This window comes from Chenopodium album, chromosome 21 (assembly GCF_948465745.1).
Source record: "Chenopodium album chromosome 21, dcCheAlbu1.1, whole genome shotgun sequence".
NCBI lineage: Eukaryota > Viridiplantae > Streptophyta > Magnoliopsida > Caryophyllales > Amaranthaceae > Chenopodium > Chenopodium album.
The window spans coordinates 33,709,192-33,736,222 of NC_137854.1; the positions used below are offsets into that span (position 1 = coordinate 33,709,192).

Genomic DNA, 27,031 nt, shown 5'->3' on the forward strand with positions numbered 1-27,031 from the left:
GAAAAAAATGTATCAAGTAGGGTCTTGTTAGATTCGTAATAATATGTATTTTATTAATATGTAATTTTCATAATTTTTTTATCACGGAATTAAAGATGCTTAGTGATAAAAAACTGCACATAAAACGATGATCTTATCTGAACTTATTTTTTCAGATCTAATACGAACCTTTTTTTTTTTTCCTGAAATAAGTAAAATGAGGTGAACATCTCAATTAATTATTGAAAATTTGAAATACATAATGAGCTTCTTTGGTAAATGGCTTTTCAGGCTTTTTGATTGGCTTTTGGCTTTTTCATTTGGTCAAACATCCAAAATTTGTGTTTCGTAAATGGTTTTTTCAACCAGCTAAAAAGCTGGCTTTTAAGCCAAAACAAAAAAAAGCTATTTGAAGTAGCTTTTGGCTACCTAAGTTACTAATAACATCCAACAACCAATTTTACCAAACATGTTTTTAGACTAATAAAAAGTCAAAAAGCCAACAAAAAAGTCAATACAAACAACCAATCAAACCAGCCAGCAGCCAATTGCCAAACAAGGCCAATGAGAGTCAAGACTCGAGAGTGAGCCTTAAACGCAACACCTACTAGTCTACCCGTTCCATCTTTAAGACAGCCGCATGGTCTTCTTGGTCGGGTTCCATAACAATGGTTTCGAGTAACTACCCTTTGAAGCTAGTCCCAGAGAATACAATGTGGATAGTTTCATCCTTTAATTTGACTACCAAAATTCGAATATTCGTTGGGACATTTCCCTGGAATTCTCTCTTATGCTTTGTACTTCGTATAAGACATTGACAGGGCATCGACCTCAAACAATATCCCCTTCCACTTTTTCCATGAAACTATGTGGATGATACAAGAGTTTTCTAAAGTGCGTGACTTGCATATCACTTTATTTCATCTTCCACAAACAACACTCTCCTTTATTCCGCCTTTTCAGAACATTTGCGTGCTTCATCTGAGTTAACGCTTCTTTAGTAGGCACTACCGGGTGTTCTCCCCACCCTCTAACCAAAATTAAAAACAAACAGCCAAAGCTCTGTGAATTTTGTGATAAAACGGAGCCTGAGACAAATTTGGGATTGCTGCCACACTTGCAACTCTCAGTCTTCGGTCAGTACCCCTGGCACTCTGTATCAGCAAACCTGCATGATATTGGTATTGGTGCAGCAGATAAATAATTGGATCCAGCCAATAACAAAGTCTGTGTAGGTTCATGTGTATACAGTGTAAAACTACAAATTATTTGCAAAAAAGACAAGAAAATAATTCACTGAAAAACACCCCTTTTCTCTCAAAACTAATGGAGTAATTACTGTATTTATAGGAACAGGTAATGAAAGAAATATGGTACCTTGGGGCAAAATGATGAACAATGTAATCCGGCACAGAAATGAAGTTGCTTCAGCTGGCCTCACCCCATCAGAACTAATGAAGAATGGGACAGATACTTTAATTCCATAGCAGTGATCACGATCTCCCTTGCCTACTTCTGAGATGCCTTTACCAAAAAAAAGGCGCACAGTTCTGATTTCACCACATCATTTTAGCAATACAAAGTGATAGAAGGGACTAGTTTAAGTAGTAATGGGTGGAGAATTGGAGATCAGTTGCATCCAGATTCCAGCATGTACTAAAACTCAAAAGCTATTGATCTTTCAGTTCACAATCGACTTGCCCAGATAAGCAGCAGCAGCAACAACAACATGAATCGTCTAACGTGTATATGTCATAAGGAACCGTAAGATATAGAATTGGGGACATAACAAGATAACCAGTTGAAAGAGTTTGAATTAGGTGTAAAGTGAGAAACAGAAAGAGCATCCAATTAAAAATATGAGGGATTTTTAAAGGAGAACCAAAAATAGAATTCAAGAAAGTTTTAAAGCAGTAATAAAAACGTGCGAGTAAAAAACATAAAATGTTTGAGAAAAACTTTAGCAAAGGAAATCAATACAGTTCATAAAACACGAAGTGGGTAAAATAATAAAAGTACTAAGATAAATTAAAAAACAGTACATACATAATCATGACATGTCATTGACGTGAATTTTCTTCCTCCACACAGCCGGACAGCCCTATCCAACACCATATATTAATCAATCCCCAAAGCACTCCTACGTCATATCACTCTGAACTTAAGCATTAAGGTTTAAAAAAGAGATAGATAACTCTCATAACTTATACAACATATTTAAGATTCAATTTGTCCACATAGGAAAGACTTACTACACCTCATGCTATGCATACATTATGTCAATTAAAGCTCGCTTATCATGACGAATCAGATAGCAAAAAAGGAAATATTTCTTCTTCAAACACTGAAGACGGTAATGCAAAGTGAATTCAGGCACCACATGATTAAAATTTTTGCATGGTCTATATGAAGAATGTAGGTCTAGCAAGAAAGTGGGCGCAGTAGACAGCTCCCGTCCCATTTCATAGCTCACCTCTGAACCACTGTCCACCACAATGCCACATCATCCACATTCATCAATGATATAAGAAAATCTAACTTTAAATTGGTGATGCATCTCATGAAAGGGGAGATGGGGCACTAATTGGGATACATGATCCCAGAACCTATTTTAAGGTGTCTGCAGTTTCAGTAGGACCCCCAATTCCTATACTAATTGAAGAAGGGATAATACCAATGCAATCTAAATAAATAAGGGGAAAAGTTGCAACTCACAAGGTGCTGGGCTTCTCAGGCATTCTCCTTAATTGAACAGCAACAATGCTAACAATACTTCTGACCTGCATTCTCTTATATAGAACTATAAATATAAAGACCAGTCAAGCAAACAAACCTTAGCATTGTGAGGTTGAACATAATCTAATTATGGTTCACCAGACATGCTAACGCCATTTTAATTCTAAAAGTAAGAAATCCAAGAGACACATAGGTTATTTCCAGCTCGAGTGACAGCTTGGCAAATTGACTCCACATAAGTCATCTGTCAGCCCACTATATGGTATGGTACAAAGGCACAATATAAATGGACAAACCAAAACTGCATGCACAAAGGAAGAGTCAACTAGAACCTCAAAGTCCTCAAGTAGCACATAACAAGAGTTGAATGGTGACTACATGTAATGCTACTTTCTTCTTTCTGCACTACTGCATGCCACAGGTGGTTCTAAACTTCTGACAGATGGCCATGTTTGAACCCCAAAGTACAATCAAGTAAACAACACAGGCTTTTTTTACTTACATGGAAATTCAAATGTCTCGAGAAACAGCTGAGTAGTAATCATCAACCAGTTCATGAGGTAATCCAAAGACAGGTCTCCAAGTATATGTATGCAGCTTTATTAAATTGATTTCTACAAGCTTCTGAAACTAAGGAGAGTACAGAACAAGTAGAGAAGAAATCACAGGATTATATAAAAATAAACTCACTCTTCCCTACAGAAGTTAAAATTCCTTTATTCCATTCTAAGGTGCTGAAAAGAAACAACAAAATCTACAATTGAATCTTCTTCAACAATGGTAGCCAGTAGCCACTATAGAATGCAGCTAAGGGGAAAAGAAGGAATTTCCTCATCTCCAAGCAGGATAAATAAATTACATACATTATCATATAAAAACAAATTAAAAAAAAAAACTCCTAAATGATTGACCATTAACTTGAAGTAAAGGGAGACAGATTGCCTACAGAGCCTACTTGAAGGGAAGCCTTTACACAGAAGTTTTCATATGTGAGTATGAACAACTGCTACATGACACCATGGAAACCAGTTGAATCCAACAAAACCGCTTTGATCTGCTCAGGCAAGATTTCATTCCCTTCCCTGCATTGCTGATTGCAAAAATAAGAATTGTGAATGTCTATCCCTTTAATTATTACTGATAAGCCATATATTAGAAAGTACCTCTAGAAAATAATTTATTCCAAATAGCAATTGCTGCCATCTGGAAACATTGCCTAAGACTCTAAGAGCATAATACCCAACTATTTGGAAGTTTGGATAACAGTCAAAATTCAAAAGCGTTTTAAAATTTAGGGGACAAATCAGGTTTATAGAGGAAAAAGGGAATTTGCATATCTCTCATTGCAAAACTAAACCAAGTATACATGCACATATACATTAATAATTTAATACAGCATAAGCAGAAATAAGAGTCTTTTTGTAAGAAATTGATAGGGCAGAGCTCATTCAGTGAAGACAAGTTAATCTAAATCAAGCTATTCAATCCAATATTGCCTTAAATTATTGTTAAATAATATATCCTTACCTCCGCTCGAAATATATCCAATGCAAATCCATTGAAACAGCTAATAACACCTTGCTGAATATCCAACCCAAGGTTCTCCAAAGCTTCTAAAGTGGATAGCAACAAACCAGGTCTACGAGCACAAAACAAGTGGATATTAACTGCTCTTCCTTCTCCAGCACTGACTTCAATCTATACATAGTGAAAGGAAACACGGAACCATTTAGATTACAAGACAAATGGCCTATATAGTTCCAATAGGCCCAACCGCCCAAGCATCAAACTGAAAAGCCAGGGAGCAGGATTGCTGATAAAGGCCAAACTAAAATTACTTTACTGAACTAAATTTTGCTGATTAACTTCTACTGATGCACTATATTATATTTTTCTGTAACTGCAAGGTCATTGATTTTACTAAAAAAAAAGCTAATTTACTGATTAAAACAAATTTCTTTTATGGATACAAAACTGAATGTTACTATAAGGAATTATTTTTTAAAATTAGAAAAAAATAAAAAATAAAAAAATAAAAAACTTCAGGCAGTTGTTAAGCCTTAGGGCCTGTTCTCATTGACTGAACTCAGCTGAACTGAAATGAATATTTTATAGGAGAAGGAAATTAGGAGCTGAACTGAACAGAACATAACTGAATTGAGCTTAACTGAATTGAATTTGAACGTAAGAGAACAGGCCCTTAGTTATACTTCCACACTTTAGGAAGAAAAACTTCTGTCTTAAGGACTGTTTAACAAGATTTAAACAAATTTAACATCAGGTTTTACTGCCATAATAGTCCCTTTCTCATTATTTTTCTTCATCAAATAAGAAGAAAATAGCATAATATTTAAGTTCGGATTCAGTAATTGTTATACTTCACAACAATTTTTCTCATTCTCAATCTTTGTAAGTCAAATTAGTACACATGACTAAGTAAGCCCAAAATCACTAGTGATTCTTGGTTGCTAAAGAAGCCAGAGAACATGACATGAATACAGACCAACCTTCCAACCTTTTTGAGGAAATCATTTTTTAATGTTATTAATAGAATAATCATTCTCGATCAATGGATGAACAATCTACAAGCAAGCAACCAGGTTTCATGCCCAGCTTCTAAGAAGGGTTATGCATATAAAAAATTATGAGCAACGAAAGGACTCTAAGGCAGTTTTTACAAAATCATTCACTGACAGCAACTTTTCCAGGGACAAGGTGAGCAGTATCATGATATTGAGTGGTTATAGTCTATAGCTTTTTATGTGTTTGATCAGCCCATTTCATACTTCTAGACTTAAGTGGCTAATGTGCTAATCTAGTTGGCAGAATAAGATTCATAGCTATGGCATTTCATCTGCAAAATCAGCCAGGTTTTCTGATTGCTATGGCCATCATAACACTTGTGAGTTATGAGACACTAAATCCCAGACACCACCCACCGACCATAAATAGACTAGCCATATAATGATTGATATCTGTAACATTGATTAGTCAGACTAGGCACATGAAAAGACTATTACCCCCATCAACCTCGTTTCTTACACTGTAGTTGACCCCCTCCTTTGAGTCTTTTCCACCAAGTTCCTAATTACCTGCAATCACTTCAATGTCTCATTTGTTATCATCAAGAGCTTCAACTAGCATGCATAGTTGGAATGTGGTAATCAGCTGTGTTCCATGAGTCTGTAACTCAGTATCGATCTCCCCTTGTTCCCATGTTAATTTAAAAGCTACAAGTGATACTAAAATAAAACTTTGCCTTTGAGTACTGCACTAAATTTGTCACCACAGTTTAATCACCAATTTCTGAGAAAATCCTCGAGTTACTAAGGGTATTCATACCATCCATTAAGGAGAAACTTCACTCTGTATTCACTTGGATGAAAAGTGTTATTTTTTTTTTTTATTAAATAAAGATTCAGTACTGATTTAAATAATTGGTCAACATTTAAATAACCCCCATATCATATAGATTTAACAGAAAGGTCATAGATCCTACATATCCAAGTCTTTCTATATTGCATTACAGTAACCAAGCCATTGGAAACTAAACCATCCATTATTTGCAAAGGCCTAAATGGACCTATTTTCCTAGCACACCTTTCATACCAGATAATTCAATCATGTCAAACATTGTGTTAGAAAGTCAAGAGTGGAAGTTATTATATATACTCCACAAGTCCACAGTTACACATTAGGAACCGTGTAAAAGATAATCTCTGATAAGAGAGTACATTCATCAGCTACTTAAAGAAGCCCCAATTTGATACCAATCTGACTCAAATAATTACCCTAACCCACCCCCCCCCCCCAACCCCCCCACCCCCTCTTTTCCACGACGACTTTTATCACCATCAATGAGCATAAAGCAGAACCATATAAAATAACTTCAAGTTTATCACCAGAAATAAATAGATAGATATGGAAGTATAGAGGAAAAAAAGAAAAGAAAAAAAAAATGATCATCATGCATATAGAGGTTCCATGACAATCGACCTAATTCTGTCCCTTGGCAAAATATAGCTATAATTCCAGTTATTGAGGTAATAGCGGTTCTTTCCTACAAATCTACAATATAAAGCACTATAGAGCTCTCCTACTCCCGACCCCTTCTTGATCTCCTCTCTTAGTACATTAAGCAATCTAACTCTTCTTGTCATCACTCATCTGGTAGTGGTTGCTTCTCCAGTAGAATGCATCCTCTACCATTAGGAGAGCCTACACGCTACTGCAGTACTACCAATGTAGTCAACACAGCACCACTACCCATGAGAACCTCACAAACAAATGGAAATTAAACAAGAACTGCCCAATCCATGGCCCGTTATAATTGGTGAGAAGATTGCACATTACCTTTTCAGCATTAGCAGAAGAATAATCTCTCCTTAGCCATCATGGGTGAGATAAGTGAACATTATCCATTTACAGATGTTTTACAGCAAGAACTCAATTCACTTCGACTTCGTGATAGTGTTCTACATTAGCTTGAATAGCATCAACGATTCAGCGGTCACTCAGTCAGCTCGTCAAACTAGTTTGCAGACTTAAAATTTTATGCCTTCTCTTCTTTAGATTAATTCTCTCTCTCTTTCTAAAGCTGAAATACTTTTTCATAAGCAGTCAAGTCCTTGAAACTCAAGTGGGAGCTCCATAGTCTGGCTACCACCCAAAAAGATTTATGGATGAAGAATTCCTCTCAGATCAAGGTTATAATCGATTTCATAGTGGAGTTTCCACTTCCCATCCTATGGCTTAAACTTTCCCCTTGGGCTGGAAGCTGGAACCCACTCCTTCCCAAGTCTCATAAGAGCTAGTCCACATAAATCAGCTATTCACCAAATTAAATAAAGGAAAAGGAACAACTCCTTTCCACAGAGGTTGCGCATAGTTTAAACGAAATAAAGGATACAATTAATTGGGGATAAACCTAATTCAAGAAAGATTGATCTTTCCAACTATAACAAGAAGAAAAACAACGATTAGAAATCAATTCGATTCACTCGAATTAACTCAAAATTTTCAGATTTTCATAAACAAAAGGCATTTCTTTTATTGTTGATTTCTCACCCCTATTTATAGGATTAATTGTACACGAAATAATCTGGAAACCCTATTCTACTTGGATTCCTAATTAGACTTGGATTGCTAGCCCAAAATCTTATCTAAATAAACTTAATTATATATACTAACTCAAACCCTAATTAAACTCCTAAATAATAATTCTAAGGTCTAAAGTACCCTTTCAAGTGAAAGGTAAAAAAAATCTTAAGAGGCAAAATCTAGATAACTACTAGAAACAAAAACAAGAAATTCTCATATTCAATATGCATCACCTTTACATTAATATACCCCATAAGACACAAAATAAGGCTCCTAGTTCATGAAGATCTAGGTTGTGGTCGAGGACTTGCTCAGCTATTTTCCTTATGTGAATCAGTGTCTCCTTGAAACTTCCAATTATTTATGATTTACATCTGTCATCTTTTGAAAAAGCTGGATTCTGGGATTTTGGCCATGCATAGCTCCTACTTAATCTAAGATTGGAACAAGCAATTATGTGGGCTTCAGGGACTACCATTATGATTCAAGGCATGTAGCAATGTGTTTATTTTATTTGTATGCTTGTATCGCAAGATCTTTATCAAGCAAGCATATCATCTTTATCAAGCCAATCCAAAGAAAAATAAAACAAAGCAAACTAGGCAATGGAAGATTGAGGGAACAAAATAAGATATTGATAGTCAATTCATAAAGTTACCCTAGCAAGCTGATTCTTAGCAACCGGCAAAGAATTTGGGGAAATTTCCTCCTTCACACGGCATGGAAGTGTTGGTGGAATAAGTGTAGAAGGATGAGAACTAGTTGGCATCAGAGGGCCAGGATTACTAGACTCCAATTCACTGTGAAGCTCACTAATCCTTTCCAAGAGCTCTTTTAAATAATCAATAGCATCTCCAAGTATTGAGGCTCTGTCCATCTGCAGGAGGAATATCAATTAGTGTGTTTAATAGTGGGAATAGTGGACGTGGGAGTATTGTACTACATAGAGCAGTAAAAAGAGTACATAAATAATCCACTGTAAAGAAGAATTCTGTTGACTGTTGCACTAAAAGATTTATCAAGTAATGGCCACAAATGTAATCAGGAAAAGACGTACTACGTATCATAAATAGCATCCAGGGCATATTCATACAGTATAAACCAAACAATACTCTGTAGAAGTTGGAACTCGTGAGAAGCAGGCAGCCATCTAGCAGTGTTTTTATCTATCATCAAAGCACTCTCTAATAAGGAAGATTTCCACATCAAGCTTTTGGATGTATCTTCCCAGTCTTAGGAGCCTTAGAAAGTAAGTCTAAAAATCCCCTAGAATTATAACAAGTTATCCAATCTAAGACAAGCAAAATCATCTGCTGACACAAAACTCCAGATAAACCAGGTAAAGCTAGACTACAGGGTGATAGGTTGATCAAGTGAAGTTCCGCTGATCCGGTGATCCCAAATGCCATAAACCCTCTAAAGTACCACCTTTACCATTTGAAAATACCACCCCAACCATCCAAAGTACTACAGTATCATATATGCACCAGACCAGTCCACCGCAATTCTAAGATGTACAGCCCTACAGATTCAATGTAACGCCAAATTCACAAAATATATGGGATTGGATTATTTATTTATCTCCGAGATCAATTGGAAGCTCCTCAAACTAGACCAAAAAACCATCAGCATGATTCCAACCAGCCTACTTTCATGCATGATCCAATCATCACAATCCCAGTTTTTAACTACAAAACTTATGGTTATGACTTATGAGATTATGTTACTCTAATGATCACAACCTAAAAAAAAAGTTGAACCTTGTTAAAAGATCTAACCTTTTTGTCCCCACTTAGCTAGCTAAGCAAGTTATAATTCAAATCGCAATCACTAAAAGCAAACTAACTCAATCATATATATACCAATCCTTTTCAGTTCTTCAGTATAGATACAAAATTAACTAGTTCTAACAACAAAAAGTATCAACTTCAAACATCCACAGAAAAAAAGGCAATCAACTAAAGTTCATAAAGCTAGTAATCATACACACACAAGATTATAAGACCCCAAAACCTAAAGGTGTCTGAATAAATATTAAACCAAAACAAAGTGAGCTAAACTAAAGATAACCTTGCTAATCTTAGGCAAAAATTAACCAAAACAAAATTGGCTAAACTAATACTGACCTTGCTAATCTTAGGCACAACAGACCTAAGCAAATAAAGGCGGTCATTAAGCTTCTTCCTCCGCCGCCTCTCCGCCATCAAATTCTTCGCCGGCAACCCCTTCCTCTTTCCCTTCCCCTTCCCACTACCACCACCACCTGCCACTAAGCTATTGGTATTCGAGTTCGAAAAATTACCATTATCATCATCATTAATACTATTATCATTATTCATAGCAATACTATTGTTATTATTATTATTATTTCCAACATCTCCTTCCTCAAACTGTTCATCAGAATCATAATTAACCATTGAAACCCCAAAACTTCCTTCAACTTCATCTTCCTCAACATCACCATTTCCATTATCATCCCTCTTTCTCTTCCCTCTTCCTCCCCAAAACCCACCACCCAATTCCCCCAACTTATCCGACCCGGTTGAGCTGGACCGGACCATAACCCGTTTCTGAAACAAACTGGGCTCAACCGGACCCGACCCAATACTCGGGCCCACTTCAAGGGGCATCAACATTTTCACCCGGTTCCCAAACAAAGCAGAATTCGAATCCAGCCCATCTAACCCAGAGTACCCAAAACCAGGTAGCTCGAAACATGAACCCGGTTCAGTCGCATGAACCGGAGGAAGAAAACCCGGTTCAGTACAGAAATTATAAGCACTGGAATCAAAAGGACTGTTATTGTAGAACGAAGAAAGAGAAGATTTAGCAGCAGAAAATGGGAAGAACGGAAGTTGTTGATGTTGCGAAGAAGATGATGATAATAATAATGGGTCGAATTGAGGTTGAGCAGAGCAAGACGACGTCGTTTGAAGAGTAGAAGGAAGGAGTAAATTGTCATTTCCAATTTCCGATGGTGGGGTGATAATGTGACCGCCGGTGAGGTACCAATCACCACCGTCAAGTGGTTGTTGTTGAGGTGGAGGTGGAGGTGGAGGTGGGGGTTGTCGTGCCCATGAAACGGCGTCGTTTTGGTCAGGTGTGTCATCGACCCATGCGACGTCGTTTGATCTTGAAAGCATTTTTTTTAGGAGAGAGAAAGTGGGTTTTAGGAGGAGAGAGAAAGAGAGTGAGTGAATTGGGGAAATTGGGAGGGTAAAATTAGAGTGATACGGTGGTGGTTCAGTGAGTGCCGTGCACGGTGGTGCGAGACACGTGGTTTATGATTTATGGAGGCGCTGCTTCATGTCACGGGTGTGTTGGGTTGAATTCAATTTTGAGATATGGGTTCAACTTTCAACTTTTCAACCCTATTTCTCCATGCCACATACAATGACAGACACTATTGTTTTTGTCTTTTCTGTCTTCTCGGCCGACCTACTTGCGATCTACGTAGTAGGTTGTATAAAAATGGATACGGATATGTTAGGATATATGAGTTGAGATAAGGTCATCCGATAATCAAACAAAACGACTCTAATGCTTACACTAAATCTAGATACGGACTATGGAGTATAATCAAATGTATGTTTACTTTAATTTGTTAGTAAGAGTTTCCTTCATTTTAAAATTGGTCACATGTTCGAAACGTATCAATTTCGATTCTAACCTTTTCAATATGTGCATCTATATAGACCTTATTAGTTTAGCATTTAACCATGATTAAGTATTGACAACGTTGAAGGAGAAAATGAAATCACATACTGTGATATTAGTATAATATGCCTTGTAGAGGGGTGTTTAGCTCAAGAATGCCATGTAAAAAGTTAGAATGATATCAACTCATACTGCTTTGCGAATCATAAACCCCTGATTCCCTATTTCCCTAAACGTGTACTACGGTGAGGTAATCCCAGCAGCAAACGAAAGTTAGCATGAATGAAACAATTATACATTTTGATGCTATCACTTGATGGAACTGTGAAGCTAGTAAGTAGTAAAACAACCAATAAACATGATTCCATTAGTACACATAAACGAAGAATCTAGTCTATTACTTCGTATTATAGTTGTACACTTGTACGTGCAACTAAAAAGTATGTCCATTAGGCCATGAAACTCACCTTTAAAATATTAAGTGGTCCACCATACACCAAGGATGAAATTGACAATGCAAAAGGTAAGAAGAAGAATTAGATTAAGCTTTATATATCATCAAGTACTCGATTTCAAAAAGTTAGTCCTCATTAACTCAATCGTGCTGATTTCCTCTTTGTGAGGGTTCAATGATGTTATGGTTTTATCAACTCAACATTATCGATTCTAAATACTCGTAGTCTTTAGGGTCAGGGATGCATATAAGAATCTAAAAATAAAATTGTTTATTGATATTCTTGTGATTTCGTCATTCATTCTTAATTTAATATTCACCTATACAGTAGTTATTTTGAAAATGTATTAAATGTTTACATGCATTCCAATATATCTTTACCATTCAACATATTGTCTTGCTCAATATTTTAATGTCTCCTTCTTTTAACTTGACAAGTAAAGGTGGCAATCAAAATTGTTCCAATTGAATTCGAGTTTACTGAATACTGATGTCTAGGTGGAACATTGTTGAGAATGATTTTAGATCCTTTTGATTCTATAAGTTCATTGTGATGAGAATCATGAGATAATCACTACAAGTATTTCAAATCAAGTTCAAGTTAAAACTATTTGTGTCGAGTGACTTTAAGTAGAGTTTGGTTTTATTATTTCTTGTATAGATTTGACAGTCCAATTTAAGGCGTAAAAGATGAAACTACTGTATTTGTTTTGTTCCAATATAGTACGTAGTTGTTCCATCATCATCGTTGTGCAACTGAGCATCTTACTTTTAAGGCGTAAAAGATGAAACTACTGTATTTGTTTTGTTCCAATATACTACGTAGTTGTTCCATCATCATCGTTGTGCAACTGAGCATCTTACTAGATAAGTTCTAAATCTAAATACATATACAAGTATATATATATATTTTTAAAAATGGTCTATTTGCTTAAGCAGTTAGAAATGGAGTAGTTAACAATAGACAAAATGTCATAAACACCTTTAATGGCCACTACTATTATACTCATACCCCTATTGAGTAGTAACTATGTAGCTGTTAGACAATTCAGCCACTCTTCTGTATAGACATGAAATTCAGGCAATCTATTTAAATAGACCAATAACATTAAAATAGACATGAAATTAGACAAAGTATTTAAATCATAGTAGTTGAAGTTACAATGATGTCTAGCCAATTTCTGAGATGCATATACTGATGATATATTTAAACCTCAACCCCCAAAAGACATTAAAAAGGCACTATAACAAATCTGGTGGCTGAAATTGATGGCCGCTGCTATCATATATTTATACTCCACCGCATGCAGTTGCCTGCAATCCTGGTTCACAAATAATATCACATTTTCAGAATAAATGCAGGGTATCATTTTGGGCACAATGGCAATTGTCTATAATGGTACACATCTACATTAGTTGTATTTCCATTTACCAAAAAGGAGGGCTTAAGACATTAATATGATTTAAATATAACACTAAGAATGAATAAAGAATTAAACCGCCTTCAGCATTAAGATTACAGTGCAACTAGAGCAGACTCTCCAAAGTTTAAGACTAATGGGGTGTGCCTTCGTATGAAGCACTTCAGTAGCCCAGCTGATGGAGCCCCAAACCTCCAATACTCTAAAAGTGCCTGGAGAGTACCATGTAGGATGCCCTAATTCAAGGCCAGATAAACCCAATAAGTGTTTAAGCAACCAATATAAATAAAGTGTTGTTTTCGCATGAGATAAGCAGAAACATACATGGTATCATTAGTTGGAACTTAGCCAGGAGGTTATCAAGTTTCTGCTTGAGTGGTAGAGCACTCAGAGTCCACCTGGCAAGCTGTGGTTGTGCAGACACACTATATAGAAGAAAAAGAAGGATTGAAGTTAAGCAATGATCAAATTCAGCTAAATTCAATTTACTGAAGAATTAAAGGAATTTGTAAGCACCAATCAGAGCTCACTATGCTTCAGTCACTATATATAGCTGAAACTAATTCATAACTTCAGAGTTCCAGAAAACACATCTAACTAATAAACAAGACAACAATAAATACTGCATGTCACCAGAATATCCCCATGTCAGTCAGATTGAATAATGACACTAGGAGCAACAAAAATGATGCAAATGAAGTTGTGGAATCAATTACATGAACAGAAGTTACTTTGTTGTACCTTTGCTTCATTGATGGGCTTGGTTTGAGCAGAAGTAATTGATTCAGGTCCAGAACAAACAGACTTTGTAGAGCAAGCAGGCTACAATGTCATCATATAGTAACTCATAATTATTCAGTACTACACTACCACATATAAGAAGAAAGCTATTGCATGAATAGTGCCATATGAAAGAGATTTACTTGCCTCTTCTGCATGGAAATCCTGGACATTCGCTTCTTGCATTTCTGTGGAAGGGTATATATCACACAGATCACGTTGTGAAGACGCTGCAAAAAGTAAAGGCAACAGATTCAAAAGATATAAAAGAAGACAAACCATAAGTCTGTGCACCAGTTTTAACTCTTTACAAATGGTGTTGTGTTCATCAATAACACAACATACGGATTACTAAAAGGAAAGAAAAAAAAAAAGCCAATGTTCGTTAAGTGTTAACCCAATCCCACTCAACTCTAGCTTAAAGAAGACCTAATTTTCTTATGTTAATTAGCCAAGGATAAAGTACAAATCTTCGTCTAGACTTTCATGTGCTCTATATGTATATGCAATTTTCATTAAAATCTTTGTCTTGCCAATATAACCATCAACATCATAATTTTTCATGCCCAAGGCAGGGTAGGGAGGATTGGATATTAAAACCATGAAGTCAGGTGATTTATACATTACACCAGAAGATAAAATCTTGAATAGGAGTTTTATAGTTTTAGTTTTCTATGGAGGAACTTGACATAAATTCTTGAAGTCCAGAAAAATGAAAACTTTCAAATAGTGCAAGTATTCAACCAATATGCATTTCCCCAATAGGTTGAAATTGAGACAAGAGATAAGTGAATATACGTAAGGTGCAAAGCTTATGTAGACTTTAAAATTTTGAGCCTTGGACCAGACAAGAGAAAGGCCATGATCAAACATATCAACTACCTGTGCAGCCTGCAAAGCCTCCCGAAGTAAGAAGTGATTCAGCATCCTTCCTCGTGTCAACCTTAGAATCTTCAGTCCTGGAGGCTCAATGTGAACAACAAGAATCAGTAAATCACTAAGAAGAATCACATATTGTCAAAAAGAAACAAAAACGGGAAGGAAGAAGATCCACAAATTCTCAAGCCAACAGTTAAACTTTCTTAGTTTGCACCCCTTGATCCACCGGGCCACCCCCAGTCCCCACGCCCACCCACCAACCCCCCACCCCCCCCCCCCCTACCCCCACTGCTAATTAGCCATATGTATTGATTGTATTCCCGTACTCTAGCTGGCAAGAAAACAAGTCAAAGAAATTAGGATTTAGATTCACACATGTAAGTGTGATGTAAAAAATGCATAAAATAATATGAAAAAATGTACATGGTTTTAGCATAAAAGTACTATTCTAATTTTCCAATTAGCATAATTCCTTAATACTGATCAATTCACATGATTTTCACTCTTCTGTTTTTATTTGTACTTACCTAAACTTATCTGGACTTATTAGAACTTACTCTAGTTGTAATTAGAACATGAATTTCCCTAACTAACCCCTTATCAGAACTTATTATGTCCCTTATCAGAACTTATTATGTCCTGAACCTATCTTATTAGAACTTATTTCCCTTAAATAAGTGGAAATAAGGTGAAAAGAACAGGTCCTTTTGGTTTTTTCCTCTCTAATCTTTGGGGGAAGAGGGAGGGATTGATAGCAACATACTAGCATTTAGGAAAGCTTATAAATGTCATAAAATCGCCAGATGCTGATCATGAACGACAATGGAATCCAGAGCTTGACCTTCTCATTTCCTCTCTAGGAATCGTACAAAACTTTTCCTTGCTTTCAATTATTGAGAGAAATGCTTCTTTGTCCTGTCATTTGGATCAGAAAATCACAATTGGAAATATGTTGCATTCTGCAAATATGAAGAGAGATGCCATAGATTATTGTTCTTACAATCTTGACATGGCAGTTGTAATTAGATGTACCAAAATAATGTACATGAATATGAAGTTCAAAAGCTATATTAAATATACACAAGTTTTAACAGGGTGTGCCAATAACCTATTGAGAAAAGTATAATCTGATGACCTTGCTTAGTTTTTTCTTTTTTTGTAAATCTGATGACCTTGTTGATACCACACAGCTGATCGTCACTTTTTATGTTACTTACATTTTATAAGAATGCCTAATCTATGAACTGGCAGATGTCCAATCAGGAAATCAGCATGATGATACACAGTTGTCAAATTGTTATACTCCGTTCAAATTAAGAATAAGCATACAGTAAAACAGGGAAACTGATTATGACAACTATGCTAAAGACCTCATTCATATCTCTGAAAGCATGCTGGATCTTCTCCAATACAGCACCTAAACTCTTTAGTTCAGAATCCAAAGCCTGCAGTGGAATATAGAAAGTGAAAACTAGAGCAAGGGGGAAATCAATCAAACTGAAAGGATGAACTACAAATAACAACATGAGCGAGCAAAAACTCTGTACCAGCTTCTCTGATAATAAATTTTGAATAATATCTTCCTTCTTTGATAGAGTTTTCTGAAGGTGACAGTAGTCAAAGTATAACATTTTGGAGATTGCTCACATATAGGAATTTAAGAAATCACTTAAATTGCTCTAAAAATGCATTGATCAGAAGGATATAGTTTCCACTTGTGTTTGATTTTTGTTGCTAATTCTTTGTGCTTCAATATGTGCTTCTAGGTCAGAAATAATCTTCTCTTTTCTCTGGAGCTCATCCTTGTATATCCCAAGCCTATTTTCCATTTCATGTATTTTTCCTGCATGACACAGCATCAAATAATGTTTAAGCCTAAATGAATCAAGAAAAGATTAGGTCAACTAATGAGCTACAGAATAGCAATTACCCATAAGAGCCTTCTCGGTTTCAGGAAGTCTGTCGAATTTTCTTTTCAAGCTGTTTACTGCACATATAGACTCAACAAATGCTAATAATAGAAAATAAAGACAAGAAATATTGAGTATATTCACAAGGCTATTACTGTAACAAGTTTATATAAACTATTTGCAACTAGCAAAGTGAGTGATCAAAAGAAAAAACTTAAGAATCAAGGTTTTTACATACCGACATCCTCTTTTCCATTGACAACATGCCGCACACTATCAACAACTTGCTTTACAGATGATGCCTCCTTTTCTATAGCATCAAACAGTAACAAGTGTGACTTCAGCTTCTCTGAGAAAAACTTGAGCTTCCGGTCTCTTTCTTCAATTGAACGTTTCATATCATACGTTGATTCCTGAAAAACAAACCAATACATATATGTATATATACTCAATATAGAAGAAGGTCCATTTGGACTACAATAGAAGTGAGTTCAAAATATTACATAAAAAATGGGAATGTTACATTATACATTCAATGGAATGAACATTGCAGAAAACCCTTTCGATAAGAGCCAGAGCCGAAGATGTTATCATCGTAGTGAAAAATGAACAAATTATCCAAGGTACAGCCATAGTGTCTCACAGGATAATAAGACATAAAATAGCTTTCATTAGTCAGTTAAACATGTGGCGATTTAACATCCAAATGACTTTCATACCTCAAATCAACTTACAGGCCAGGCCTTATCTTATGGTAAAAGCCATGTTCAAAATTTATCCAAATAACTCATCCTAATTAACTTGAAAAAGCTTTATGAAACTTGACAAGTTTTAAAGTAGAGTCTTAGTTTCGACCATGAATCCATGATCCTAAGCACCACATGTATTATTCATAGTTGGGTGACCTCTTAGTCTAATCACAAAGCCAGCTATACCTAACTATAGTTGTACTAGTGTTTGATTGTAAGTATTAGGTGTCGAAGTGCTACTAAAACAGTTAAATATATCAAACCCATAACATAACATCTTGAAACTCCATCAACAACTGATGCAAAACTATTTCACTCTCTTCAAGATTTCAGTGAAATCAGATACAAGATCATTAAGTCATAAACAAACAAAACAAAGCCGCGATCAAACAAAATAAACCTGATAAGCATTTACGAATTGCTCCCTCGATTGAAGAAGGCTCTGTATAGTGCCATTCAGCTCCTTTTGCTTGCTCTCAAGTAAAGCATTATCATTCTGGAGATAACTTACCTATCACAACAAACAACAATACTTAACAAAACAGAACTAGTATCTCTCACAGGAATTTCATCAAACAGTTGATGTGCAAAAATTCAAACCTTCCTTTGTAATTTCTGGCGTACTTCAGTTGATGAAGCTAATTCAGATTCCAATTCCTTCAATTTCCTCCCAAATTCCTCTTCCGATTGCTTCTGCTTCTGAAATTCAAAACAAAAATCAGAAAAACACTCCATAATCAAGCTGAAAACTGCGTATTTTACAGAATTGAAAATGATTGGGAAAACCTGGGTAGAAAGATGGAGTTGTTCAGTAGCAGATTTTTCTCGTTCCTGATTTAGTGCAGAAGAGATGAATTAGAGAAGAGGGAGAAAGAAGAAAAGGGAGAGAGAAAGAGAGAAAGCTTACTCGAAGATCTTTGACCTCAGAGATTAGGGCACGAAGCTGGAGTTTGAGTCTGGAGAGTTTCAGCAACTCCATTTTCCCTCCAAATTTTGCTCTTTCCTTCGGCTTCTACCACACAGTCCATAGACATTTGTACTCGTTAATTCATACACATAGTATTAACCATTTTTCAAATTCATTTCCTCCCTCCTAGAGTCCTAATCCATAAGGACCATTACTGGCTAGTGCGTCATAAGTATAAGTTATAATTTGAGTGTTTGGATCGGGTTTGATAAAGTTGCGTCGGTTTTTATAAATTTTGAATCATGTTAAATATCGAGTACTCAGTACTCAATTGGGTCACCCTAGTCCATCTAAAATAGGTGTATCACCAGCCCAAATACAATACAAAACTCATTTTACGCACTTCAAACTCTCGATTTTCTTTCTTTCCACTCAATTCAATTATGAACATTTACTCTTACAATTACTGAAAAAACTTCTCTCTACTCTGCAAATTCGTGAATCACCATGGAAGAAAAGCAAGAAACACATGCAAAAAGGTAAATTAAATTTTAGAACCTAAAATTTCTTTAAATTTCTTTGAATTTGCAATTAACAGTTAATTAAATTTCTTCATTAAAACATTTTCACATTTTTTAGAGACCCAACAAACTATTCTACAAGTAGAGATGAAGATGAATTGTTGAAGCTAATCCAATCGATTTCAAGGCGTGCAGTGGTACATTGCGATTGTTCGGATATTTTTACTAAAAGTTCAAAATTTGTGATGTAAAGATTTTTTTTTACTAAAAGTTCAAAATTTGAAATTATTCAGACTAAATGTTCGGATTTTATTACGAAGTGCTCAAATTTTGAAATCGTTCAGTTTTTTTTTACCAAATGTTCAAAAGTATAGGCGTGGTACCTTAAGTATTGTTAACCTCCATTTAATGGAAAACTCTTCATATTAACCTCCATTTGAAATTAATCAGACTAAATGTTCGGATTTTATTACGAAGTGCTCAAATTTTGAAATCGTTCAGATTTTTTTTACCAAATGTTCAAAAGTATAGGCGTGGTACCTTAAGTATTGTTAACCTCCATTTAATGGAAAACTCTTCATATTAACCTCCCTGTGTATTTTATTTTTTTCTTATCTCCTTAGTTTTTGCACAATAATAAAATCTAATTAGCAAGTAATTAATCACCCTAATGGCAGTGGCGGATCCAGGATTTTCGAACTGGTGAGTCACCATCAATAATTGATCACTTGTCCTTATTCCAAAAATAAGACATAAAAATCCATACTACAATAGTACTTAAAAATTTAATCTTACAAGTCGAAAGTATGTACTCCAAATAAATAACATGTTACAAACATATAGTACTATAAAATTATTACATTAAATTGCCTTTATAACTTTTTACTTAATTGATAAGCTTTGTGGGAAAATATTAAAATTGGTTGCACAAATATAGTATAAATAGAAACAAGAATTATTAAAAAATTTTACGGAATACAAAAAAATGAGATAACTTAAGAGACCTGTTATTAAACATAACAGGTCTCTTTGATGAAAAATGAAAGCAGCGCAGCAAACAAATTCAATGTCAGCAGAAAAGAGACCAGTTATCTAAATAACCGATCTCTTTGTAATTTAAAAAAAATACGAGTATCTTGCATTCTGACAAAGTGCTAGGGAGCAATAGCAGCAAAGAGACCTCCTATCTATAATAGGCGGTCTCTTTGATATTTTTTTATAAAAAAAAATCAATTTTTTTTTTTTTTTTTTTTTTTTTTGCTGGTGAGTCACGTGACTCACCATGCACCTACATAGATCCGCCCCTGCCTAATGGTGATTCATTGAATACTAAGCATCAAGCAATTTTACAAAATTATATTTCATCCTATTTTAATAAATTTTACATGTTATTAATGTTATTTTTCTAACTCTTACGTCCATTAAATCAAATTGTATGACTAAAGTTTTAATTTTGATACTTTTTTTTCTCTATTTTTAGTATAAGGCTTGGAATTTTAGTATGTGCCTATAATATACGAAGTACAATCCTCGTTCATAATATACTATAAGCACTAACTCGTGAAATATTAGCTTCAATGTAAGAGATAAGAATAATCGAAACTTACGATTTTCATAGTATAAATGAAAAATGTATTGTACATTATACAAGTAAGCACTAACTCATAAGAATAATAATCGAAATTGTATTACCTTATAATGTACTAAGCTGGTTACATAACCCGTGTCTTTCGCGTCCGACCCCTAACTCATAACTCATAAGTCATGACCAGCTCGATCTTGATATATTCACATCCCATTCATTTCCTTGCTAATTGCCTTTATGGCTGGTTTGGTGCATAGGGGCCATGGCAATCTTGTTTAAGGGAACAATCATAGTGTTATCGCCATGTACGTCTTCAAGTACAATAGAAAACAGCTGGTTATGTCCATTAATATACAAGTATAATGTATCATCACGATATCAGATTTCCGATTTGGAGTCTACATATACATGAATGCATGCGTCAACACATCCCATCGCATTAGTTGTCATTTTGTCAATAGTTCTTAAAAATTTATTAACTAAGATTAAGGGGGCCATCATCATCCTTGGATCCATACATAATTAGCTTCATTTACAGGGGACTTCGTTCTAAGCAAGTTCATGTGTGCGCGTATATGATGCTCTCATTTAACAAGTCTTTCATTCTATGTTTTCATAAATTTAAAAACGTGACAACATGGATTATACTAGACTTGAAATCTTGAATCAAAAAATTATGTTATATCGATCCATTCAAAGTTGTGTAATCCATATAAAAAACCAAGAAAATACTTAGTACATATTAATTTGTAAGAAAGTTTTTGCTTAATTTTTTAAATGTCAAATCTATAGTAACTTAGTAATCAAGAAGCATAAACTAGTGGTGGTGATATCATGCCTAATCAACTAACAAAATTCGTTAGATCACATGCATGACTAGCTCTACTAATTATAAAAGTATTATAAGCAGGTATGCTACCAAACATGGGTCTTATATGTCTTTAGATACCTTTCCTTATTAGGTAATACATCACATGCAGGGGCGGATCTATGTAGGTGCATGGTGAGTCATGTGACTCACCAGCAAAAAAAAAAAAAAAAAAAAAAAAAAATTGATTTTTTTTTATAAAAAAATATCAAAGAGACCGCCTATTATAGATAGGAGGTCTCTTTGCTGCTATTGCTCCCTAGCACTTTGTCAGAATGCCAGATACTCGTATTTTTTTTAAATTACAAAGAGATCGGTTATTTAGATAACTGGTCTCTTTTCTGCTGACATTGAATTTGTTTGCTGCGCTGCTTTCATTTTTCATCAAAGAGACCTGTTATGTTTAATAACAGGTCTCTTAAGTTATCTCATTTTTTTGTATTCCGTAAAATTTTTTAATAATTCTTGTTTCTATTTATACTATATTTGTGCAACCAATTTTAATATTTTCCCACAAAGCTTATCAATTAAGTAAAAAGTTATAAAGGCAATTTAATGTAATAATTTTATAGTACTATATGTTTGTAACATGTTATTTATTTGGAGTACATACTTTCGACTTGTAAGATTAAATTTTTAAGTACTATTGTAGTATGGATTTTTATGTCTTATTTTTGGAATAAGGACAAGTGATCAATTATTGATGGTGACTCACCAGTTCGAAAATCCTGGATCCGCCACTGATCACATGTGTTTTTTTTCTCTTCTCAAAATAGAATCTAACTGTGATCTTAAGTTCTTAACATCTAGAGTTGCCACAATGTTCACGTGCTATTTTCTTAGTCCTCTAAATTAAAAAACAAAGAATCAGCTTGAATGCTTGATGGATCTGAGTTTACTAAGCTACCTAGCTACATTACCCAAATATGCACTTAAATTGAGATTGACATTTAGAGATAAAACATAACAGTATCAATCTATAGAGAGCCTAAGGCAAGTCATTGGCCACATGCTCATCGAACTTGATATTGTAGTTTAAATATTAGAAACAATATATCCTCTAGACCATACGTTCAGAAATTATAGGTCACATCGCTTTAAGAATGGTACTCTGTATATGAATAATAATAAGGCTTTTGTTTTCAACTGCCTTTAATCGATGGCGTAGAATAAATAAACAACATATTGATGATCAGATTCAAATCAATGAACATCTGTTAGACTTTTACAGAAGGTGTATCAAACTTTACCAAATATGGGTCTAAATCTTTAGAGCGGGTTAAGAAAGTTTTAAAGTTAGTTAATAAGTCTAATAACTAGTTATACGGATAGTTTGTAACTTGTAAGTATCATTTACAAAATTAGGGCAGCGTATTAATGCATTCTCAAGGTGCAAATTTAGCAATTTATTTGTGACTTGTGAGATGTTGATGGATTTAATAATTTAATTAATGTAACGTACATGACTGTCAGCTACATTAATCATAACTCTACGTACACAAGTAGTACTTTCAATTATGTGCATGATCTCCATCTCATATAATCATCAGATCAATTAAAGTTAATTACACGCCACTTAGATTCAATTAAGATTGTTGACTGTCATATTCTCATATAGCACATTAGCACCTTGATAATAAGCTGCACCAAAAATCATGTACCTAGGAGTGCATGTTTACGCTACCACAGTACTATACAACAAAGAAGCACTCCCTCTGATCACTTTTGTTTTTGTTTTCTAATTAACTTCTATGAGTACCTTTTTTTTTAATTCATTTTTTTTTTTTTTTTTTTTTTTTGGTCTCATCAAAAGATTACAAATAGGAAAAACAAATACAGAGTAAAATATCTAACGACTATAGACATTAGTCTCTCAGTTCCAAACTAATTGCCGCATTATCTTCTATAAAATATTCAAATTAATCACTACTTATGTACGTAGAACTTATTTTGATAATATTTTCTCTCTATGCTAGTTTATTTTTCTTCAAAATCAAAGTGGAACCCCCTACATATATTCTTTGTGCACTTTTGTTAATTTTTCTCTTGAATTTGTGATGAATGAATGAGACTTCTACACAGGCCCGTCGCTGAGCCGGGGCAGCCGGGGCACCCGCCCAGGGCCCACGGACGGAGAGGGCCCCATTTTCTGTTTTAAGTTCATGAGACAGCTATATTTATTTTATAGAAGCAATAGCTAACATGAGTATCTCGCCAGCTTGGTGGTTAGGATAAGTTGGTGAAGTTAAATGTTCTCTATGGTCAAAGGTTCGACTACCATCTTCACCAATTTTGTTTTATTTTTTTTCCTTCCCTGTTTTAAAAATTAGTAACCATTTGCGTAGTATATATCGATAATAACTACAAAATGCTTCCTTTATAAATTCTTTTTTTTACTACCATATAGTTGTAGTAGTAATGTAGTATATAATCATAGAAGTATTATTTTTACATTGAGTTTTTTTTTTTTTTTTTTTTTAAATGGAATTTTTACATTGAGTTTAACTTATTATAAGTTTTTTTCAACAATAATTAAAACTAGATTATTTGGTCAAAACTTTTTTTTTAAATGATTATTTGTTCATATATATATACTATAGGGCCTCAATTTATTATTTCGCCCTAGGCCCCCGAAATCTCAGAAACGGCCCTGCTTCTACATCTAGCAGTTGAAATCAGAGGCGAAGCTAGGTATCAAGAATCATAAATTACCGGAGTCGAATCTAGGAATCATAAGATAGGACTATAATATAGGAGTCAACATAATAATCCACTACGGAGTAAATTGTATATACATACGACCACTGCCCAGCTCATTTCTCAGTCCCTCAGATATGGGGGTATAATCGTCTTTTGAAGTGCTATTATAAGGGTACATGCGTTACTTGCGATGGATGGACAACTAACTATTGTAGAGCAATAATTGCATGAATGGATGAATGAATGTACAGTTGATTAGAATTAGTGAATTAATGGCCACGGTATTTGAACATATTTACGAAAAGTGCCATCAAATTAACAATTAACAATTTTCGTTAATCTGAAATTTCAACTTGTATTTGCCGTATACATACCTAACCTCAAATGAAATTTTTGGACCGCATGGGAGGCCGAGGCGCCTGCCCCACTAGCTTCGCCTCTGATTGAAAATTTGAAATGGGAGGGAGAGGGAGTAATATGAAAGTACGTATGTGTTACATCACTTACATGATCAATTCTCTTTCAATATCTATGCCTCTAGCCAAGTTGTCATTTACCAATATAGCAAAATCCAAATGAGACCGGACAAAGTTGAACAAATTCTTCACATGTATGTCTATTACAAGAGTTAATTATAGAGTACAGGAAAAACTGTACTTGAAATAAATTTCTAGCCTAAAGTTCAAATGCACTATCTAGTAAAAAAATTCACATCAACGACATTAAGTTTGATACACCTTTTGTACGAGTAGAAAAAGTATAATAGAGAGTAGTACCAATCAATCAATAATGTCTTATACACTCGGTTACGATGTTAGTGCATACCTAGATTAAATGTACTTCCTATAAAAGATTACATGTACTTCCTATAAAATATATTACGGTTTAAATATTATATTTGCTAATGCACAACTCTAATCATTACTTATTTATTTTTCATTATAAAAAATTTGTGTATAAAAATTTAAGATTCATCTATATTACACGTACTAGACTACATACAACATATAATAGCAAAAATATATAAAGGGCTTGTTCTCTTCAGCTTAATTTCAGTCCAGTTCAGCTCCAATCAGTGCAATCTAGTTCAGTTCAGTTTAATGCAGTTCAGTTTAGTTCTTAATTTTTTTTCTCTCATAAACAATTCATTTCAGCTCAGTTCAGTTCAGTTCAGTTCATTTCATTCAGCTCAACTCAGCTCAGTTCAGTAAATCAGAACAGGCCCTATGTATATATTTTCAAAAAAAAATTTATGTGAAAACTTCTTCTCTACCTATATAATAAATTTATTATCACTTCTTGTCAAAATTGAGGTAGATCAAATCAGACCATTAGTATTCAATTATTCATATAAAGTCAAATTAAATGAGAACTTTAATATTATAATTTAGTGTAAAAGGATGATTAAAGTTTAGTCAAAGTCGTATAGATTTGAAGATTCAAACTTGATCTAATTCGATCCCCAGAAATTTAGACCAAAACATCTTATTTGGATGAAGAAAGCAAATTTTGAATAGTAACGTCAAAGTCAATTCAAATTATTGCAAATTTAAAGAAATATGGGAATTTGATGTTAATATAAATGGAGTTTGATACCAAGCCCTTACATGCAACTTTTTAAAACATTACCAACAATATTAGTTGGCATCTAGGTCGAATGGTCGATTGCTCTTAATTTGAGGAAGTACAAGTATGCCTATCAATTTCAACCCTTGTTGCAAGTGACAAGAAACTTAACAAGATAAAAGGGCCAATTTCCTTCCTAATTTTGTAATAGTTCAGTATGTGTCGTTTAGACTTTCCTCACATGATAACATAAGTACATAACCCATCACTTTCACAGTTTCACTCTTCTCTGTGTTTCAAGCTGCCAAAACTAAGCAATACCAATTGCTTCTTCACTTTCCCTATGTTTCAAATCACTTGCTATTTTTAGTAATATGCCTTGTAAAACACGTGTAGTTATTTGAAAACAACATGGCACTCCATTCTTAAGAGATGTTCTCATTTTCTTTTGGCACGTTAATGTATAAAAATCAATTCTTAATTTCAACGCATCAACTTAACTAAGCTTTAAGTAGAGTTGATATCATGATAGCTTGATTAACGAGATGAATCAAACAATATCTCACGTGAGTATTCTTAAATAGCCACCGGATTCTAAGATCAATTGATTAATTACAGTACTAGCTAGAATCTAAATAGCTGGCTGTTGGGAATGAAATTGGTGGAGAACAAAAAAAAGGAGGCCTAAAAGATCGAGGAAACGCATCAGATGATTTGATATGATAGCAAGGCTGGCATCTACCAATATATATTGCGGCATTGACGAAAACAAAGCTATCATAGTACTACTACTTGACTTAGCTAGCAATGTGTCCAATCCCCTCGTCCTCGAAAGGGAAATTGTCTAGTATGAGTGGTGATATAAGAATATATTAAGTCATAATGTCTTAGTTTTAAATAAGATGCTTATGTGATAGTATCGTGTTAGTATTGTGAATGTTATGAGCTTGAAAATGTAAATAGATGCAATTTTATAGGATTTAAGATATGATAGGGGCTTCTTGTTGAAGATAAGGCCCCCTATTATTTTGAGCTTCTAAGCAAGCAATTGCAAGTAAGTGTCAGCATAGCACAGTAGATCATTAATACTCAGCATGGTAGAGGAGAGTAGACATCGACAACTCAAAAGAACAACTAGGGCCTTATATATAGTGTGATTATTTTCATCCATACCTAGATTACAGGACATGCACAAAGGTCATTATAGTAATATAAGTCA

At 34.5% G+C, this 27,031-nt stretch overlaps 2 protein-coding genes across 5 annotated transcripts; both read right to left on the reverse strand.

Moving 5' to 3' along the window:
• Positions 1-403: 403 nt before the first annotated feature.
• On the reverse strand, positions 404-11,145 carry LOC145602369 (transcription factor ICE1-like). Of its 4 annotated transcripts, none has more exons than XM_081658564.1 (6): positions 9,942-11,145; positions 8,474-8,692; positions 4,243-4,413; positions 2,026-3,805; positions 1,357-1,717; positions 410-1,147 (listed from the first exon to the last, which is right to left on the reverse strand). In XM_081658564.1, the coding sequence occupies exons 1-4, from the start codon at positions 10,956-10,958 to the stop codon at positions 3,722-3,724; spliced, it is 1,491 nt and encodes a 496-aa protein (XP_081514690.1). In that variant the 5' UTR covers positions 10,959-11,145; the 3' UTR covers positions 410-1,147; positions 1,357-1,717; positions 2,026-3,721. The 4 variants fall into 4 exon arrangements, with proteins under 4 accessions (XP_081514691.1, XP_081514688.1, XP_081514690.1 ...); XM_081658563.1 differs by having other exon boundaries at positions 413-1,147; positions 1,357-2,080; positions 2,695-3,805; XM_081658565.1 differs by having other exon boundaries at positions 404-1,147; positions 1,357-3,797.
• Positions 11,146-14,274: 3,129 nt separating this feature from the next.
• Positions 14,275-18,680, reverse strand: LOC145603111 (uncharacterized). Its single transcript, XM_081659242.1, has 11 exons — positions 18,573-18,680; positions 18,452-18,496; positions 18,266-18,364; positions 18,066-18,176; positions 17,155-17,329; positions 16,937-16,993; positions 16,554-16,849; positions 16,377-16,451; positions 15,848-15,921; positions 15,010-15,086; positions 14,275-14,357 (listed from the first exon to the last, which is right to left on the reverse strand). The coding sequence occupies exons 1-7, from the start codon at positions 18,642-18,644 to the stop codon at positions 16,701-16,703; spliced, it is 708 nt and encodes a 235-aa protein (XP_081515368.1). The 5' UTR covers positions 18,645-18,680; the 3' UTR covers positions 14,275-14,357; positions 15,010-15,086; positions 15,848-15,921; positions 16,377-16,451; positions 16,554-16,700.
• Between the last annotated feature and the right edge of the window lie 8,351 nt (positions 18,681-27,031).